The following is a 20,225-nucleotide window of genomic DNA, read 5'->3' as shown; positions in this document are numbered from 1 at the left end:
TTTCAGCGTCCTTCTCCACCCCTTTGTATTCCCCCATGTGCTTTCAGCGTCCTTCTCCCTCCTCTGTCTTCAAGTGCTTTCAGAGTCCTTCCCCCCTCCTGTCTTCACCATGGCCTTTCAGCGTCCTTCTCCACCCCTTTGTCTTCCCCATGTGCTTTCAGCATCCTTCTCCCCCCTCTGTCTTCCACAAGTGCTTTCAGAGTCCTTCCCCCCCCGCCCTTCCCATGGCCTTTCAGCGTCCTTCTCCACCCCTTTGTATTCCCCCATGTGCTTTCAGCGTCCTTCTCCCTCCTCTGTCTTCAAGTGCTTTCAGAGTCCTTCCCCCCTCCTGTCTTCACCATGGCCTTTCAGCGTCCTTCTCCACCCCTTTGTCTTCCCCATGTGCTTTCAGCATCCTTCTCCCCCCTCTGTCTTCCACAAGTGCTTTCAGAGTCCTTCCCCCCCGCCCTTCCCATGGCCTTTCAGCGTCCTTCTCCACCCCTTTGTATTCCCCAATGTGCTTTCAGCGTCCTTCTCCTTCCTCTGTCTTCAAGTGCTTTCAGAGTCCTTCCCCCCCCTCCTGTCTTCACCATGGCCTTTCAGCGTCCTTCTCCACCCCTTTGTCTTCCCCATGTGCTTTCAGCATTCTTCTCCCCCCTCTGTCTTCCACAAGTGCTTTCAGAGTCCTTCCCCCCCGCCCTTCCCATGGCCTTTCAGCGTCCTTCTCCACCCCTTTGTATTCCCCCATGTGCTTTCAGCGTCCTTCTCCCTCCTCTGTCTTCAAGTGCTTTCAGAGTCCTTCCCCCCCCTCCTGTCTTCACCATGGCCTTTCAGCGTCCTTCTCCCCCCCCTCCTTCTCTACCGCCCCGGGTGCAGCACAGCTAGCCAGGTCCCCTTACTTTTGTGGCACTTCCCCGACCGACCGACAACAGCCCGGGTCCGACAAACCTCCCTGCCCTTAACCGCGAATCTAAATTACCTTCTTACAGCTGCTGTAAGAAGGTAATTTAGATTCGCGGCTACAGGGCAGGGAGGATTGTCGGACCCGGGCTGTTGTCGGTCGGTCGGGGAAGTGCCACAAAAGTAAGGGGACCTGGCCGGCTGTGCTGCAACCGGGGCGGGGCGGACCGCCCCCCTCCCTTGGTAGCCACTCGAACCGCGAGGCTACTTTCCTTCTCCTTACCTGCCCTGCCTGCAGCACAGAGCCGAACGGAAGTCTTCCCGACATCAGCGCTGATGTCGGAGGGAGGGAGGGCTTTGTTTAAGCTTTGTTTAAGCCCTCTCTCCCCTCCGATGTCAGCGCTGACGTCGGGAAGACTTCCGTTCGGCTCTGTGCTGCAAGCAGAGAAGGTAGGGAGAAGAAGACCCGCGCGACTGAGTACATCCAACCCCGCAGGAGCCCCGCGACCCTCGGAGGCGTCCCCATGGGATCCCTGCAACCCTAGGGGGCATCCCCACGGGATCCCCGCGACCCTAGGGGCGTCCCCACGGGATCCCCGTGACCCGAAGGGGGAACCCGCGGGATGCCCTCGGGTCCCGCGGGATTCCCGTCGTCCCCGTTCCCGTGCAGCTCTCTAATACAGAGGACATAGACATCATTGGAATCTCGGAAATGTGGTGGAATGAGGAAAACAAATGGGATACGGCACTGCCGGGGTACAAGCTCTATCGCCAGGACAGGTCAGGACAGAAAGGAGGAGGAATAGCCCTATACGTAAAAGAAAGCATACAATCGACAAGAATGGACACAGTGGAGACGACCAACAAACTGGAATCGATATGGGTTAAAATACCGGGTAGGAAAGGGCAAGAAATAAAGATGGGCCTATACTATCGTCCACCCGGGTGATAAAGAAATGGATGCTGAGATGAAGCGAGAATGCAAAAGCGGTTACACAGTTGTTATGGGAGACTTCAACTACCCTGGGATAGACTGGAGTCTTGGAAGCTCAAGATGCGCTAGGGAGACAGAATTCCTGGAGGCTATACAAGATTGCTTCATGGAGCAGCTTGTTAGGGAACCGACGAGAGGAAATGCCACTCTGGATCTAATCCTAAATGGACTAAGGGGACCTGCAAAGGAAGTAGAAGTAGTGGGACCGTTGGGAAACAGCGATCATAATATGATCAAGTTCAAAGTTGAAGTAAGAATACCAAACGGAAAGAGAACCATAGCGGCAACTTTCAACTTCACGAAAGGAAACTATGAAGCAATGAGGAAAATGGTAAGGAAGAAACTTAGGAACACTTCCAAAAAATGGCAAACAGTAGAACATGCCTGGTCTTTTTTCAAGGACACGGTGAGCGAGGCACAAAATCTGCACATCCCCAGATTCCGAAAGGGGTGCAAAAAAAGTCGAACAAAAGACCCGATATGGATGACTAAAATAGTGAAGGAAGCGATAGGCAATAAGAAAAATTCATTCAGGAAATGAAAAAAGAACAAAACTGAAGGGAACCAGAAGGAGCACAGGACGTATCAAAGAGAATGTCACCGTGTGGTTCGAAAAGCAAAAACATAGTATGAAGAGAGGCTAGCTAGGGAGGCACGAAATTTCAAACCGTTCTTCAGATATGTTAAAGGGAAACAGCCAGCTAGGGAGGAGGTAGGACCGCTGGACGAAGGAGACAGGAAGGGAGTGGTGAAGGAGGAGAAAGAAGTCGCAGAAAGACTCAACATGTTCTTCTCGTCTGTATTTACAAACGAAGACACAACCAACATACCGGAACCTGAGCAAATATTCAATTTTAAATCAAGCAGAAAAATTAACATCCATGGAAGTGAGCCTTGATGATGTACACAGGCAGATAGAAAAACTTAAAACTGACAAATCCCCGGGTCCGGACGGAATCCATCCAAGGGTTCTGAAGGAATTAAAGGAGGAGATAGCGGAACTACTGCAGCAAATTTGCAACCTATCCTTGAAAACAGGCGTGATCCCGGAGGATTGGAAGATAGCCAACGTCACGCCTATCTTTAAAAAGGGATCAAGAGGTGACCCGGGAAACTACATACCAGTGAGTCTGACCTCGGTTCCGGGGAAAATGGCGGAAGCACTGATTAAAGAACACATCGATGAACATTTGGAAAGAAACGAACTTCTGATAACAAGCCAACATGGTTTCTGCAGGGGGAGATCGTGCCTAACGAACTTATTGCACTTCTTCGAAGGAATTAACAAATGGATGGACAGAGGAGACCCCCATAGACATCATATACCTTGATTTCCAAAAAGCCTTTGACAAGGTGCCTCACGAGCGTCTACTCCAGAAACTGAAGAACCATGGAGTGGACGGAGACGTAAATAGATGGATCAGAAACTGGTTGGCGGGTAGGAAACAGAGGGTAGGAGTGAAGGGCTGCTACTCGTACTGGATGAGGGTCACGAGTGGTGTTCCGCAGGACTTGGTGCTCGGGCCGCTGCTATTTAATATATTCATAAATGATCTGGAAACAGGCACGAAGTGTAAGATAATAAAATTTGCGAACGATACAAAACTATTTAGTGGAGCTGGGACTAAAGAGGAATGCAAAGAATTGCAATGGGACTTGAACAAACTGGGGGAATGGGTGGCGAGATGGCAGATGAAGTTCAACGTTGAGAAATGTAAAGTATTGCATGTGGGAAGCGGAAACCCGAGCTACAACTATACGATGGGAGGGATATTATTGAATGAGAGTAACCAAGAAAGGGACTTGGGGGTAATGGTGGACATGACAATGAAGCCGACGGCACAGTGCGCAGCGGCTGCTAAGAAAGCAAATAGAATGCTAGGCATAATCAAGAAGGGTATTACAACAAGGACGAAAGACGTTATCCTGCCATTGTATCAGGCGATGGTGCGCCCGCATCTGGAATACTGCGTCCAATATTGGTCGCCGTACCTTAAGAAGGATATGGCGTTACTCAAGAGGGTGCAGAGGAAAGCGACACGTTTGATAAAAGGGATGGAAAACCTCTCATATGCTGAGAGATTGGAGAAACTGGGTCTCTTTTCCCTGGAGAAGAGGAGACTTAGAGGGGATATGATAGAGACATATAAGATCATGAAGGGCATAGAGAGAGTAGAGAGGGACCGATTCTTCAAACTTTCGAAAAATAAAAGAACAAGAGGACACTCGGAAAAGTTGAACGGGGACAGATTCAAAACGAATGCTAGGAAGTTCTTCTTTACCCAACGAGTGGTGGACACCTGGAATGCGCTTCCAGAGGGCGTAATAGGGCAGAGTACAGTACAGGGGTTTAAGAAAGGATTGGACAATTTCCTGCTGGAAAAGGGGATAGAGGAGTATAAATAGAGGATTACTGCACAGGTCCTGGACCTGTTGGGCCGCCGCATGAGCGAACTGCTGGGCATGATGGACCTCAGGTCTGACCCAGCGGAGGCATTGCTTATGTTCTTATGTATTCTTTTTTTTGTTGTTGTTGTGTGTTTTTTTTCTTGAAAGCAGCATACAGCCCTCATTTTTAATCCGGGCAGGCCTTCAACTTCTCTGGTACTTACTTGAAGTAGCCTCCGCAGTGCTGGTACTGGTCTCCCATCCAGCCAGGCTCGCACAGACACTGACCACTGGAGGTGTTTTACGCTCTGTTTACACATTACTCCTCGCACTCCTTCAGGCCAGCCGTTGCCTCCAACAGCCTCAGGAACTGAAACACAAAAGGAAGAGAAGCAGGAAGGTAGCGCCAGGTACCAGGGCCTCTAGTCCCAGACAATCCAGCACCGGCACCCCACCTCCATGGTGATCATGGCCCTTCTTTTTCTCTGCTAGCAGGAACAACAGCAGTCACAAACAGGAAATAGGAGATTGCCCTCAGGGGACCTCTCAGCAGACATAATCCACAGTCGGCTCACCTCTGGGGCGTGACGACCGCAGCAGGGTAAGAACCGAAGGCCACAGTGATGCAGCCGCATTCAGCAAATATCCAGGCCATGTAGAAATGCATGCAGAAAACAAAGAAGGTTGGCGCCATGTAGAAGAGGTGGTAGAGAAAAGAGCGCTCATAGAACTTGTCCATCTGCGCATAGGTCAGCGGGAAGAGGTGGGACATCAGGAGGAAGAGGAGGCCAAAGACGGATGTGGGCCATAGTCGGAGAAGTAGGGGCCACCAACTGAGGAAACGGAATGAAGGTGAGTAAGGGGGCAATGGCCACATGCAGACTGAACCTTGATCTTTAATGTTCATTAAGCACTTATCCGATCTTTAAACATTAAAAGGCACCCACTGCTTACCGTAGGCCACATTGCCAGCTCCGCCCACCTCTCCCCTCGTCACTGACTTCCAATTGATCTAGTGGGCTAGAACTTTCTCCTTAGAAATAAAATTTTCTCCCATCAGAAGGCCTTTTTTTTAAAAAAAAAAAAACCCCACAAACTGTCTTCGTGGTTCTATGACAGTTAAAAAAATTTTAAAAAAAATCGGAAGCAGTTAAATGACCAAATCCATATAAAATAAACAATAAAAAACATTAAATGTTAAATTCATCTTCAAACTCCCCAATATCCAGAGAAATCAGTATATAAAGACACAATTACAGCTGTCAGGATCAACCAATTAGTTCATCAGTGTTTCTTGTTGGGACAAAAACTCCTTTAACTTTTCAGGGTCTTCAAACTGGTAGAATTTCTTTTTGTAAGTAACCCTCATGAGAGCAGGATAGTAAAGCCCATATGTTGCCCCTATATCCTTTAATTGTTGCCTTATTTGTAGAAATTGTTTGCGAAGATGCACTGTCGCACTTGCAAAATCTGGGACAAACATAATATTTGAATCCTTATAAGACAGAATTTTTGTCTCTTTTGCCACCCTTAAAATTTCTAAAATATTTTGGAAACGTAGCAGGCGAAAAATTACTGGTCTAGGTCAGAGGTAGGCAATTCCGGTCCTCGAGAGCCGGAGCCAGGTCAGGTTTTCAGGATATCCACAATAAATATGCATGAGATAGATTTGCATCTCAAGGAGGCAGTGCATGCAAATCCATCTCATACATATTTATTGTGGATATCCTGAAAACCTGACCTGGCTCCAGCTCTCAAGGACAGGAATTGCCCACCCCTGGTCTAGGTTTCACCTGGCTGTGAGGTCTCCTTCCTGGGATCCTATGTGCCCTCGCTATTTCCAGAGGCACCTTTAAGTTTAGGGGGAGTATTTTTGGAATCACTTCTTCCAGGAAAGACAACATATTTTTCCCTTTCACCTCTTCTTTTAAACCTAGGATCCTCACATTTTTTTTTCTCACACGGTTTTCATAATCTGTCATCCATTTTTTCCATTTCTTTGAAGACCTTATGATCCTTTTTACAGTGCTGCTGCTCCATTCTGGTCTCCATCTGATCCATTCTGGCATTAACCATATCCATTTTGTTTCCCAGATTTGCCACTTCTTCCTTCACCGTTACTGCCACCATCTACTCTGTGACATCCTTCAAAGCTGACCTAATATTTATCAGCTCTGTAAGGATTGTTAGTGTGGCCCCCGTGGCCCCCACAATATTAGGTGGTAGGGGTAATGTGAGAGGCGCCCTTACACACGCCAGGTCCCAGGTTCAGTTCCCTCACAGAAGATTCACCAGGAGTAGAATCCAATAAGAAACACAGCCAGAGGTGATTGCATAAAGAATATATTATAGAAATAGGCTTACAGAAAAGCAATATTTATAAGCATTACAATTAAGCATTATAATTAAGTAGAGAGCAAAGCAGTTTCCCTGCCTTACAGAGTTCAGAGACAAAGAGACAGAGAGTCTGAAGTTCTAAGGAGAGCCAGAGAGAGAGAAAGGGGGATGGGGTGATGGTCTAAGTTTTGGGTTCCATAGATAAAGAGAAGAATAAACATAGAGATAGACAGAGAAAGAGAGAGCTCCTTGTGTGTTGCAGAGAGGAGGCTTTTATAGCTTGGAATCTTATTCTGAATATAGAAACTATTGTATGTCCCAGTATGTTTCTGTTTAGAATTTGTAAACTGTTTGAAACAATGGTTAATTTAATTGATAAGGAAGGTGTGATACTTGCAGGCATGGTAGATGGGATTAGTCTTTGGCTTCTTTGTCCCATTCAAGCAGCCTATCTTCTTGATAAACAATCTAGTCTGGCTGGATGCTTAATGTATGTGAATTCTGTGCAGGAGCACAGAATTCTGCATCAACATTCCATAGTCAAATAATTTCCCATAGGCCTTTGCTGACATTAGTTCTGCCAACTGAAAATGCTGATTGCTAGCAATAGCTATGCTGGCAAGCTCCTCTAATAGTTCAATCATATCTAGAGCGTCCACAGGCAGGTGAGTCTTAATAGGAGTGGATGGATCCTCTTTCAGTCTCTTAGCCTTTCCACCTGATTTTGAAGTTGTTTCAGGCTTAAATTGTTTACTAGAAGTCATTAGTTGAACAATTTCAGACTTTCTGCTTTTAAGGAGAAAAATTATAAAGCTGAAAACCAACAAAAGGGTGCCCAGGGATGAGAGCTCAACAGCTACACAGCCATTTCCTATGTCTCCAAGTTCCGGAATCCTTTCATGATAATTCCTAACATTCTATTTGCTTTCTAAGTCGCTGCCGCCACACATTGAGCTGAGGGTTTCAATGTATCCTCAACAATGACACCTAGATCCTTTTCCTGGGCAGTGACTCCTAACGTTAAACCCTGCATCACATAGCTATAATTCGGGTTCCTCTTTCCCACATGCATTACTTTGCACTTCCTCACATTAAACGTCATCTGCTATTTTGATGCCCGGTCTTCCAGTCTCACAAGGTTTTTTTGCAATTTTTCACAATCCTCTTATGATTTAACAACTTTGTGTCATCAGCAAATTTAATTATCTCACTGCACTATTTATAGTTTCAAAACTCCTATTGATATCGCTCATTTTGAATGTGTTCATTTATAAAATAGCATTTTCTTGAGTGTGTGGCACCAAATATACAAGCCTTTTGTAAAATACTTGCATAGTTTTTCATGGCTGGGAGATCTGTTTGATGCCATCTACAAAGTTTTTATCCTTTCTCCTCTGATTTCCCTCTTTTAATAGTATCATGTGAAAATATCTCACTTGAAACCTTAAGCTTCTGAGTAACTGTTGGAAAACTGTTCTGTTTCATGCATGATTTTCTCTGAGTGTAGGTACCGGGGGAGACGGCGTATTAAAAGAAGCTGGTTTCCCAGTCATTGAGAACAAAGTGTGCAACCGACCTGAATTTCTGAGTGGAAAAGTTAAATCTACCGAACTGTGTGCTGGACACATTCATGGTGGTATTGATAGCTGTCAGGTAAGAGAAACCCATGCAACAGCACATTGTCTACTGGTTCTGAAGGTAATCATCTGGACCAGTCATCAAAAGGGTTCCTCTCTTTCTGTGACTATCTGAATTTCAGCCCTTAACTGGCCAAGTGCTGAGTCCTTCCCTGGAATACCCCAAAATAGTTGTTTTGGCATAGGTGTTAAGTGGATATTTTTGGCAGCATTCTCCTGTGAAATGCCAATAAAAAATGTCCAGTTAATCCCAAACAGGCAATTTAACCAACCAGGAGCCTTTTTCTGGCCAGTTAAATCACCTTGATTCTTCAACATAAATAAGGATTGCAAATGATGATTTTTGTATTTTAATATCATATATTCCATGTCATTTTATTTAATCTTTTGTAAACCAAATTGAGCCCGTGTTGGGATAAATCGGTGTATAAGACCAAGGACTGGATTGGATTGGACCACACAAAGCAACCAGTTAGGAATAAACCCTTAAAACTAATAGCAGTGACCTCAGTCATACAGGTGGCTATTTTTAGAAGCTGTATTCTTACTTTGGACATCTGAAAATTGGCATTTAGATGCCATATTTAAGAACTGGTATGAATAAAGTTATTCATTAGTCTCTTGAAAGATCAGTGACTGTTATCGGGATGCTGTTTGTATAATGGCAACTACCATATCACATAATTTTCAGGGAAGGGACTTCGGGCCGCGTGGGAGACCAGCTCCGCCTCCCGAAGCCCCCTGTAGATCACAGTTTCACCGCCTCTTCTCTTCAGAGCAGCTCCATTGAAACCGGGAGCTGCCCCAACGCAAAACAGTCCTCCCACTGCAGGGAAAGGACATCGGGCCGCGTGGGAGACCAGCTCCGTCTCCCGAAGCCCCCTGCGACTCACAGCTCTCTCTCTTGCCACTGGGAGCTGCCCCAACGCAAGCCAGCCCTCCCGCTGCAGGGAAGGGACTTCGGACCGCGTGGGAGACCAGCTCCGCCCCCGAAGCCCCCCGCAGCTCAATCATTTGAATAGGCTAACAGCAGGACCTATCTCCCACACAACAGCGAGATATATCTCCCTCACCGATAACAGCAGGACAGGCGGCTCTCTGAACCATCCAGACCCCTACCCCCTGCCACCAAAAATGAAGCTATCCCCACAAACACACACTCAAGCCACCCTACTGATAATCCTCCTCATTACCAGTTGGAAAGTAGTAGCAAACAACTTATCCACCACACCCACAAGCTCCTTTGCAACCAATTTCCAATACCACAACAAGAGAAATCTTATAATAAGAAACTCGAACCACCAAACCAGCACTCAACATCCCATCACCCTAACCTGGAGAAGGAGATCAACACTTCCCAAGACCAAACCTCAACCTCCTCCTAAAACACACATCTATCCTGAAACGACTCACAATCATCAAACAGATATCACTACCCTAACTTGTGCCTATATAAACATCAGAGCCTTAGGATCTAAAACAGAACATATAAAAAATTAGATAAAAAACGAAAACCTAGACTGCCTTTTCCTCACAGAAACCTGGTTAACCTCAGACGTAGAACCTAGAATAACAGAGGTATGCCCTCAGGGGTACAAAATAACAGTGACCTGCAGAGAGAAAAAAAGAGGAGGAGGACTAACAATAATAATCAAGGACTCCCTAACCCTAAATATACTAGAAAAAACATCCACCACACAAATGGACTTCCTTGCCTGTCATCTCACAAGCACCACACTAAAAAAACTCACTAAACTGCATGCTCTGTTATATAACACCAGGTAACTGGACCACAGTGAGACCTGAATTTGAAAACTTCATTTACCAAAACTCTTTAACAGCAGAATATAACCTTATCCTAGGAGACCTAAACCTTCACCTAGAAGACCTAACATCCACACCAGCAAAAAACTGTCTATCATTTCTCAATGCCTTATCCTTCCAAATCCTAAACCCACAAACCACTCATGAAAAAGGACATCAACTTGACATTGCAGCCTTCATGACCCATCAACCAACCACCCCAGTAATTCAAACACCCAATGGAACCTGGTCCCCATCCCTCTGGTCAGACCACTACACTTACAATTTCAACATCAAATGGACCAAGAACAAAACTACACCTAAATCCGAAAAAATAACATACACCTCATGTAAACATATTGAGCCAACCGCATTCTGGACAAAAATAGATGAAACACTCCAGGACTGCGACCCCAAAGACTTCATCTCTCACAAGAATAATCTGACCACCAACATCCTGGATGAACTAGCCCCACTACAAACCAAAACTAGAACCAGCAGAAGATCAGACCAATGGTTTAACAACGAACTGCTCCAACTTAAAAGACAATGCAGATGATTAGAAAGAAAATGGAGGAAAACAAACCTAGATCAAACGAAAATCGCCTGGAAAAAAATTAACAAACAATATAAACTTCTACTAAAAGACAAGAGGAAAACTCACTACACAAATCTTATAGGCACAGAAACCCAAGATACCAAAAAACTATTCCAAATATTAAAAGACCTAACAGACACAAAACCCTACACGACCACTAACAATACCCCACCCCCCTCAGCTACCCTCTTAGCAGATCACTTCAAGAACAAAATTACTAAGGCCAGAGCCACCCTCAATTTTACCCCATCCCACCTAAACGAAATCACAATTCACCCCACAGAAAAAGAATCAACTGCAGCAGACAGAACATGGTCTCAATTCCCCAACATACAATTGTCCGAACTCAATAAACTCTACAAAAAATACAGCCATGCCTCCTGTGACCTCAACCACTGCCCATCATATCTCCTTACTTCCTCAAGCGTCAAATTCCGTACTCTACTTCTGCAATGGATACAAACCACGCTCACAGACGGCATTTTCCCTACTGACCTCAGCGAAATCATTACCCCAATTCAAAAAGACCCAAAAGGACCAACAGACCAACCATCCAACTTCAGACCTATTGCCTCAATACCGCTATACGTCAAAATTACAGAAGGCCTAGTAGCCAAACTCCTCACAAACTATCTAGATGACCATAACTTACTCCACCCCAAGCAATTTGGCTTCAGAACCAACTTCAGCACAGAGACATTACTAGGTTCCCTTATGGACACAGCCAGACAACACCTTAGCACAGGAAAAAAATGCTTCTCATACAATTGGACCTGACTGCATCATTTGACCTAGTTGACCATAACATCCTTCTGCAAATCTTGGTTGCAATAGGTATCTCAGATAAAGTATACTCTTGGTTTGAAGGCTTCCTAAAATCCAGAACCTACAGAGTAAAATCAAACAAAGAAAAATCAGAACCTTGGTCAAACCCTTACGGCGTACCACAGGGATCCCCACTATCCCCTACTCTCGTCAACCTATACACTGCCTCTCTCGGAGCATATCTGGATAATCTAGGCAAAACTACTTATAGTTATGCGGATGACATTACCATCCTCGTACCATATGATCAGCCAAAGACCACCATGACAAATATACTACATCGAACACTAGAAACAGTTATGACCTGGATGAAAGATCACAAACTGAAACTCAACCCAGATAAAACTAAATTCATCCTCCTCGAAAATGACAAAGTCCCAACCATAACCAATTTAGAACTTAACTCAATCAACTATCCCATCCAAACCACCATAAAACTACTAGGAATGACAATAGGCAGATGCTGTACTATGCAACCGCAAATAAATAAAACAATACAGAAATCCTTCGCAATAATGAGAAATATGAGACAAGTCCGAAAATTCTTTGAAAGAACACAATTCCAGCTTATAGTGCAATCCCTAATCCTAGGACTGCTAGACTACTGCAACATCCTCTACCTCCCCTGCCCTGCCACTATGACCAAGCAACTACAAACAATCCAAAATACAGCTCTGAGACTCATCTACTCATTGAGGAAACATGATCATATCACAGAAGCTTACATCAACTCACACTGGCTACCAATCCAAGAAAGAATACTATTTAAATTTTACTGCATGTTATTTAAAACCCTAAACGGAAACAGCCCATCCTATCTAAACAACCGCCTCATCCATGCAACCTCAACCAGACATAGAAAAACGCACTCCCCATTCACACCTCCCCCGATCAAAGAAGACAAAACAATACGATAGCTTCCTAGCCACTCAAGCCGCAAAACTAGATAACCAAATCTCCAACCTACTGATAACCACCCCAGACTACAAGATTTTCAGAAAAGAAATAAAAACTATACTCTTCAAGAAATTCCTGAAACAGTCCTAACTTCACCTACTCTTAACAACTCTAGAAATGACAAATTATCTACTCTTTACAACTCTAGAAATGACAATTATTCTTCTATTGTAACCCCCATTTATAAATCTTTTGTAATCCGCCTTGAACTGCAAGGTAATGGCGGAATAGAAATCTCTAATGTAATGTAATGCAATGTAATATGTTGACTATACTGTACATTGAGGGGCATTTTCAAAAGGATATTCCAAGTCAGACAATACCAAATAGATGTCCATACAATGAAAATGCCCAGGATGAACATTAGCCCTCTGAGGATCATAAGAATATAAGAGGTAGACTTCAGAGGGTGGTGGTGAACGGTACCCTCTCCGAAACGTCAGAGGTGATCAGTAGAGTGCCGCAGGGCTCGGTCTTGGGCCTGATCCTATTTAACATCTTCATAAGGGACCTGGCTCAGGGGCTTCGAGGTAAAATTACATTATTCGCTGATGATGCCAAACTATGCAACATAGTAGGCTAAAGCACAGTGCCCGACAGTATGACACAGGACCTACTCTTACTGGAACATTGGTCCATGACTTGGCAACTAAGTTTTAATGCCAAAAAGTGTAAGGTCATGCACCTTGGCAGCAGAAATCCATGCAGAACTTACACCCTAAGCGGTGAAACCTTAGCAAGGACTGCAGCAGAACGAGACTTGGGAGTGATCATTAGTGAAGACATGAAGACTGCCAATCAAGTGGAGAAAGCTTCATCCAAGGCTAGACAAATGATGGGTTGTATCCGAAGAAGTTTCATCAGCCGAAAGCCCGAAGTTATAATGCTGTTGTACAGATCCACGGTGAGACCTCATCTGGAATATTGTGTACAATTCTGGAGGCCACATTATCAAAAAGATGTGCTGAGAGTGGAGTCGGTTCAGCGAATGGCTATCAGGATGGTCTCAGGACTCAAGGATCTCCCGTATGAGGAACGGCTGGGTATGTTGCAGCTATACTCACTCGAGGAACGCAGAGAGAGGGGAGACATGATTGAGATGTTCAAATATGTCACGGGCCATATCAAGGTAGAAGAAGATATCTTTTTTCTTAAAGGACCCACGGCAACAAGAGGGCATCCGTTGAAAATCAGGGGTGGGAAATTTCATAGCGACACCAGGAAGTATTTCTTCACCGAAAGGATGGTTGATCATTGGAATGATCTTCCACTGCAGGTAATTGAGGCCAGCAGTGTGCCAGATTAAAAAAAAAAAAAAGGGATCAGCATGTGGGATCTCTTCATGGAAGAAATTAGGGGGGTGGGTCATTAGAGTGGGCAGACTTGATGGGCCGTGGCCCTTTTCTGCCATCATTTTCTGTTTCATTTTCTATAACAATATACAGTCAAACCTCGGTTTGTGAGTAACGCGGTTTGCGAATGTTTTGCAAGATGAGCAAAACACTCGAGCAAACTTTAACTCGCAAAACGAGCATTGACTCGATCAGTGAGCGAGTCCACCCCGAGATCTGGATTCTTTCCCCCTGCGGCCCATCCCCAAACCCTTACCTCTAGCGGACACCGGACGAGAGGAGCAGGAGGCTTGCGGCAGAGAGTAGTACTCACCCGGAACAGAAAGTACTGCGGGATCGGGTTGCAGATGTTTAAGGGCCATAGGGTGGAGCTGGGGGACCTGGGGGAGTAAAGGGCACCTCCACGATATCGATCTCAGTTGGCAGCAGGGCTGTGGGGCTGCTTTCCGTGTTCTTCAGCTGCAGCATGCTGGCCGCGATTATTAGCTCCCCTCCCAACTCACTTCCAGCCTCTCTGCCATTGGCCCACATCATGGACGTGGCTTGGAGCGCTGGGCTGGCTTCTCCAAAAACGTGTTAGCTGGAAGTTGGAGAGAAGCACAGGAGCTTCCCCGCCCAATACAACTTCTCCCACTGGAGTGCTTCACTTGATGTCGCCCTCATTAATTTTGCACACCAGGTTTGAATGTTGGCAGCGCTTAAATGTGGAAGGGAGAAACCATCCACCCACTGCATGTGCGCAGGCAGCTGCCAGGTGTAAGTGTTGGTGATATTCTTTCTAGAGTTGTGGGTGGGTTAAGCTTGGCATCAGAGCCAGGGAGGTGGGTTGGCAGCAAGGGGGCTGGTTTGTGCTTAGAGAGGAGAAAAAGAGGCGGGCTGGAGATAAAGGAAGGCTTTCTTAAGCAATAGTGCACAGAGGGAGGAGGGAAAGCTGTTCAGGGGCCAGCGGCTGATGCTGTGTTCTTCGGTATGGGTGGGGGGGGGGTGTACTGCAATAGATACTGAAAGTTTGTAGACAAGGATGAGCTTTTATTTGCAACAGAGTCCTAGTTTTGGGATGTGGAACGAATTGTCCAAGTTTCCATTACTTGCTATGGGGAAAGTTGCTTTGATATACGAGAACTTTGGATTACGAGCATGCTTCTGGAACAAATTATGCTCGTAAACCAAGGTACCACTGTATATATACAAGTGTGTTTGCTGGAATTTTGATTGGACATTGCATATATTGTATTCTGGAATTTAAAGAGCCATATCTTTTAATAACAGCATGAACATTGAGCATCCATTTCACAAACTGAAATGTCCAAACTATTAACAGGGAAAATAAGGGACAAGGACATCTGAATGATAGTATTCTTTGAAAAGGGTCCCTTTTATCCAGCTGCGCTAGAGGTTTATAGCACGAGCTGGTGCCATAAATGCTCAGACATTCATAGAAGTCCTATGAGCACTTACCTCACTGGCCCACGCTATAAACCACAAGTGTCAAACTCAAGGCCTGCAGTCCAAATCCAGCCAGCCTGGTCATTTTATGCGGCCCGTGGTCCAATGCCCCCAGTTTTACCTTGTGGCCAGCTCTCTCCTCACAGCCATAATGTGCACGGAGCCGTGTCCCACACCTCATCCAGAAGCATTCCTTCTGACATTGTGATGTCAGAGAGAAGGCTTCCAGTTCAGGTGCAGGACGCACGAGTTGCCGCTGCATGTGGCACCATGCACACTATGGCTGTGAGGAGGAGGGAGCTGGCAACAAGATGACACCGGGTGGCATCGGACCATGGGCCACATAAAACGACCAGGTTGGAGCCGGCCAGAAGGTTAGACACTCGCTGGAGGGAGGCACAGCATGGAGGGAGGGAGACAACAGAGGTAGGGGGACTGGTTTTATTTTCAAATTAGTGTTTGAATTGTGTTAATTTTGAGCATTTTAATCTGTTGTCTATCTTTTGCACTGCTCAGGAAGAAATAGATTTGTTTCTTTTTCTCTGGGAGTTGTACTGCATGCAGAATCTTGAATCTTAGGGTGTTTTTTAAAAATATATTAGTACTTTTAGTTTTTGGTCCCGTATTTGCATAGGGGTTATCTGTGTTCTGGTAGGAATGAATGTTGAGAAGCATACAGTGTGTTTTGTGTAGTTTAATTTTGTGGTTAACCATTACCATTATGTGTTAATAAGATTATATTGTGTGTATATATATGAAAAATGAATGGAAAAATGGTGTTATAATTAGTATTATTATGGGGGCGGGGTCTGTGGTGGAGATTGGGCGGGGTCTGGCTCGTGACTTAGTCTGTTTTGGATTTTGGCCCCTTAATGTGATTGAGTTTGACAACCCTGCTATAAACCTTTAGCACAGTTTGATTAAAGGGGGGGGGGGGATTTTTATGATCAGATATAGCTCCTGTACTCCATTATAAGTGATTCTCTTCATAGAAGCCGATTAATGCAGGCCACTGTGGAAACTGCCCTGAAGCCTATAGGGATTTAAAGGGCTTGGATGCTCTTGCCGAGGGGCAAATGCTAACACGGCTTTGTGAAAGGAGGGGGGGGGAAGGTAGTTAATAAATCTTAGGGCTCCTTTTACGAAGGGTTTTTAGCTTACGCACAAAATTACTGCATGCTATAGCGTGCGGTAGCCAAAAATCTACCGTCTCCAAAAAAGGAGGCGGTAGTGGCTAGCACGCTCGGGAATTTAACGTGCGCTATTGCGCGTGTTAATGCCCTAGCACGCCTTTGTAAAAGGAGCCTTAATAAATAAATAAGATATATAATTTAAGGTAACATTCTAATTTTCACTCTCAGACATACTGTGAAAGCTTGCTAATCACTATTAAAATTTTCTGTAAACAAGCATATTTTTTAGGAAATATTTTGAGGAGAAGGGCTGATGTCCAGGGATTGGTTTGTTTTATCCATGATTATTATTTTGATGTTGTATATTTTATTATTATTTTATTGTTGCTATATTTGCTTATGTTGGAAGTTGCTGTAGTTAAAGAATTAACTATATATAATAAAGGTACAATCGTATTCTGTGAAGAACAATCACAATTCAGTGTACGTTGTAGATAGTTAAAGCTGCTGTAGGCCATAAGCTAACAACAGTGCCTGCTCAATGAAATGAATGAATATTGAATTAATATCTTCGTTACGAATCTGATATAAAACAATTTAAAACAAAATTAAAGACATTTCTATTCCAAGATGCTTTTTGTTAAAATGCTCTTTTAAGGGCTAAGTCTATAATCAAACTTTAATCTTTTTAAATAATTTTTACCTAACCTATTGTTTTACCCATTTATGTTTTGCCTATTCTATATCAATTGTAGTTCTTCCCCATCTGCCCTTTAAGTTGCCATATGTCTGTGTAAGTAACTCGTTTTCCCTGTTTTAATATACGTCTCAATGTAACTGTATTACTTGTTTTCATGTAATTTTATTATGTTAACCGCTTAGAAATTAGATTAAGCGGTCAAAAAAATATTTTAATAAACTTGAAACTTGAATTCAGTAGAACCTGCTATAAGAACCTTTCTTTTCCTTTTCTCTTAGGGTGATAGTGGAGGACCTCTGGTTTGTCCTGAAGGAAATCAATTTATCCTGCAAGGAGTGACGTCTTGGGGTCTTGGCTGTGCCCAACCTATGAAGCCTGGTGTTTATGTTCGAGTTTCCACCTATATCCCATGGATAGACGAGACAATAAAGGAAAACTCCTGAGGATTCATTCACCTTTACAGATCAAATTGCATACCATAATAATTCTGAAATTACCTTCAGCGATTAGTGAAAAATCTATCATGTAGTCAGCTATTGTAATGAGAAGAAACAGCAACTCCCCCCCCCAGCCCCCCGCTTGCCTGTTTATCTGAATCTTTCTTTCACATATTCTATAATGAAAACAAAAAACAATTATTTGGTCATTGCCAATGTTAACCTAGCTAAATTTACTTAAAGCTGACTCTGAAAGAGATTATAAGTGTGTGCAGTAAAATACAATAAAGGAAAAGAAACATGTTTTCCAAGAAAGATTTATGCTTTGATTGCCATTCTTCCTGTGTCACATTAACATCAGTTTCCTCTAGCTCCTTGAATGATTTCATTGAAAAAGAACCATATTTGAGAACTGGTATGAATAAAGTTATTCGTTAGTCTCTTGAAAGATGAGTAGCTCTTATTGGGGTGCTGTTGTATAACGGCGATTACCATAATCACACAATTTGCATACTTGAATTGATATGTTGAATATATTGTACATTGAGGGGCATTTTCAAAATGGCATCCAAGTCAGACCATACCAAATAGATGTCCATGCACTGGAAATGTCCAGCATGAAGAGTGAGCATCCATTTTACAAACTGAAATGTCCAACTTATTAACAGGGAAATCAAGGGACAAGGACATCTGAATGACAGTATTCTTTGAAAATGGCCACAGACAACCATGTAGAGCAGAGGGGCAGTGAACTGCGAGCCAAAGAATTCAGGTTCAGATCCCACTATAACTCTTTTATTTTGTAATTGTGAGCCCTCCAGGACCAGCAACATACCTTCTTTACCTGAATGTATATCACTATAGCCTTTAGGCTTGCAGTTGGCTTATATGTATGGGTACAATAGATATTTTTATGTTTCTGCAGGGTTCACAATTACACAAAAAAGCTAAGTGAGACTTGAACCTGGGTCCCTTGGTTTACAGTCACCTGCACTAACTACTAGGAAAGTAGTTCTCAAACCTGTCCAGTCAGGTTTTCAGGATATCCCTCATGAATATGCATGAGAGATATTTGCATACCTGTCTCATGCATATTCATTAAGGAATCCTCAAAACCCAACTGACTGGGGGTTCACCAGGACAGGTTTGAGAACCACTGGCCTAGTGGTTAGTGCAGGGGACTGTAAACCAAGGGATCCAGGTTCAAATCTCACTTAACTTTTTTTTGTGCAATTGTGAGCCTAGGCTGTTCCTCAGACCTACTTCCTGCTTTATTAAGAATACCCATAACAGTTTATTGCACATTGGATAATACCACTTTTCAAATAAAATCAAACTGGTTTACAACAGAACAAAAAAAGGAAAGGAATTACAAATTTCAATAGAACAGTTGGAAAATCTAACAAAGTAATACACAGAAAGGGGAGAGAATAATTTAAAAAAAGCCAGAACTGCTTAGGCTGGAAGACAACCCAACCGTCATGGCAATTGAGTTCTAGGGAGAACAGATGGGCATTAAAGGATGCCTTAAATCTAGGGCAGTGGTTCTTAAATCTGTCCTGGAGGACCCCCCAGCCAGTCGGGTTTTCAAGATATCCTTAATGAATATGCATGAGGCAGATTTGCATATAATAGACTTAATAGGCATGGAAATCTGCCTCATGCATATTCTTTAACTCAAATTCTTAAAACCAGCTATTAAATATTTAATACAAACAAGTATTATCTGAATCAATTCAATTTTAATCTTATCTCCCACAGTTTATTTCATTACAGTATTTTTACCACTTACCAATACTTAATTTATTAATAAATATCAGAATAATTTAGTCAGTGAACCCAATCCCCATCACTCACACTCTCACTCACGTTCCAACTTTCACACACATACTACAGTCATTGTGATTACTTTTATCCAAAACTGGATCTTGGTTAGTTCATGAGTTCATTAGTCCATGATCATCTAGTCAGAGAGGCTTCAAACTGAGAGTTACACAACAGTCTAGCACAGGGGTGCCTAAAAGGTCAATCACAATCGACCAATCAATCGCAAAGGCAACGTGAGTCGATTGCGACTCGCGTTGCCTTTGCATTCTCCCTGTTCGACGTCACAATAGGCTAACAGCAACTTCCGAAGTGCCGGGCAAGCCAGACTCTTTCCCCCCCCCCCCCCGACATCAATTCTGATGTCAGAGAGGAAGTTCCGGCTGACCCAGAACTTCCTCTCCGATGTTGACGTCGGGGAGAAGGCTGCTGGCTTGTTGCGGCATCGGGAAACAGGGAGAACTCTGTGGCAACGGCGGTTTGGGGGCCTGTTCCCAGACATCGACGGTGGCTTGGGGGGGGGCCTGTTTCCAGACGACAGCCCCAGTGATGGCTTAGGGAGAAAGAAAGGGGAGACAGAAAGACAGCGAGGCAGAACGGGGAGACAGAAAGACAGGGAGACAGAATGAAAGGGGGGGTAGGGAGACAGAAAGAAAGACAGCAGAGAGAAAGAAAGTAAGAAGACAGAGAAAAAAAGAAAAAGGGGGCAGGAAGAGAGGAAGGAAATGGGGGAGGGAATGAAGTGTGTAGGGTGTCAGGGGACAGGCAGGGAGGAAGAAAAAGATGGACTCATGGAAGGACAGAGATGGTTGGAGAATTGAATGAGGTCTGGAGGAGACGAAGCATGCAGGAGGCAGAAAGGAGGGAAGAAATATTGCATGCACAGTCAGAAGAAGAAAGTGCAACCAGAGACTC

General features: G+C 44.1%; 1 protein-coding gene across 1 annotated transcript in view; it reads left to right on the top strand.

The window, feature by feature from the left end:
• The window catches only part of PLG (plasminogen), a 256,749-nt gene extending 238,858 nt beyond the window's left edge, over positions 1-17,891 (top strand). The window contains exons 18-19 of the mRNA XM_033938421.1: positions 8,106-8,251; positions 17,328-17,891. Of these exons, the coding sequence (XP_033794312.1) occupies positions 8,106-8,251; positions 17,328-17,492 (311 nt within the window). The 3' untranslated portion in view covers positions 17,493-17,891. The remainder of the gene's footprint in view (positions 1-8,105; positions 8,252-17,327) is intronic.
• The last annotated feature ends 2,334 nt before the right edge of the window (positions 17,892-20,225 follow it).

Source organism: Geotrypetes seraphini, chromosome 3 (assembly GCF_902459505.1).
Source record: "Geotrypetes seraphini chromosome 3, aGeoSer1.1, whole genome shotgun sequence".
Classification (NCBI taxonomy): domain Eukaryota; kingdom Metazoa; phylum Chordata; class Amphibia; order Gymnophiona; family Dermophiidae; genus Geotrypetes; species Geotrypetes seraphini.
Note: the sequence above shows the minus strand (reverse complement) of the source record. Positions and strands in the feature narration are given on the sequence as shown.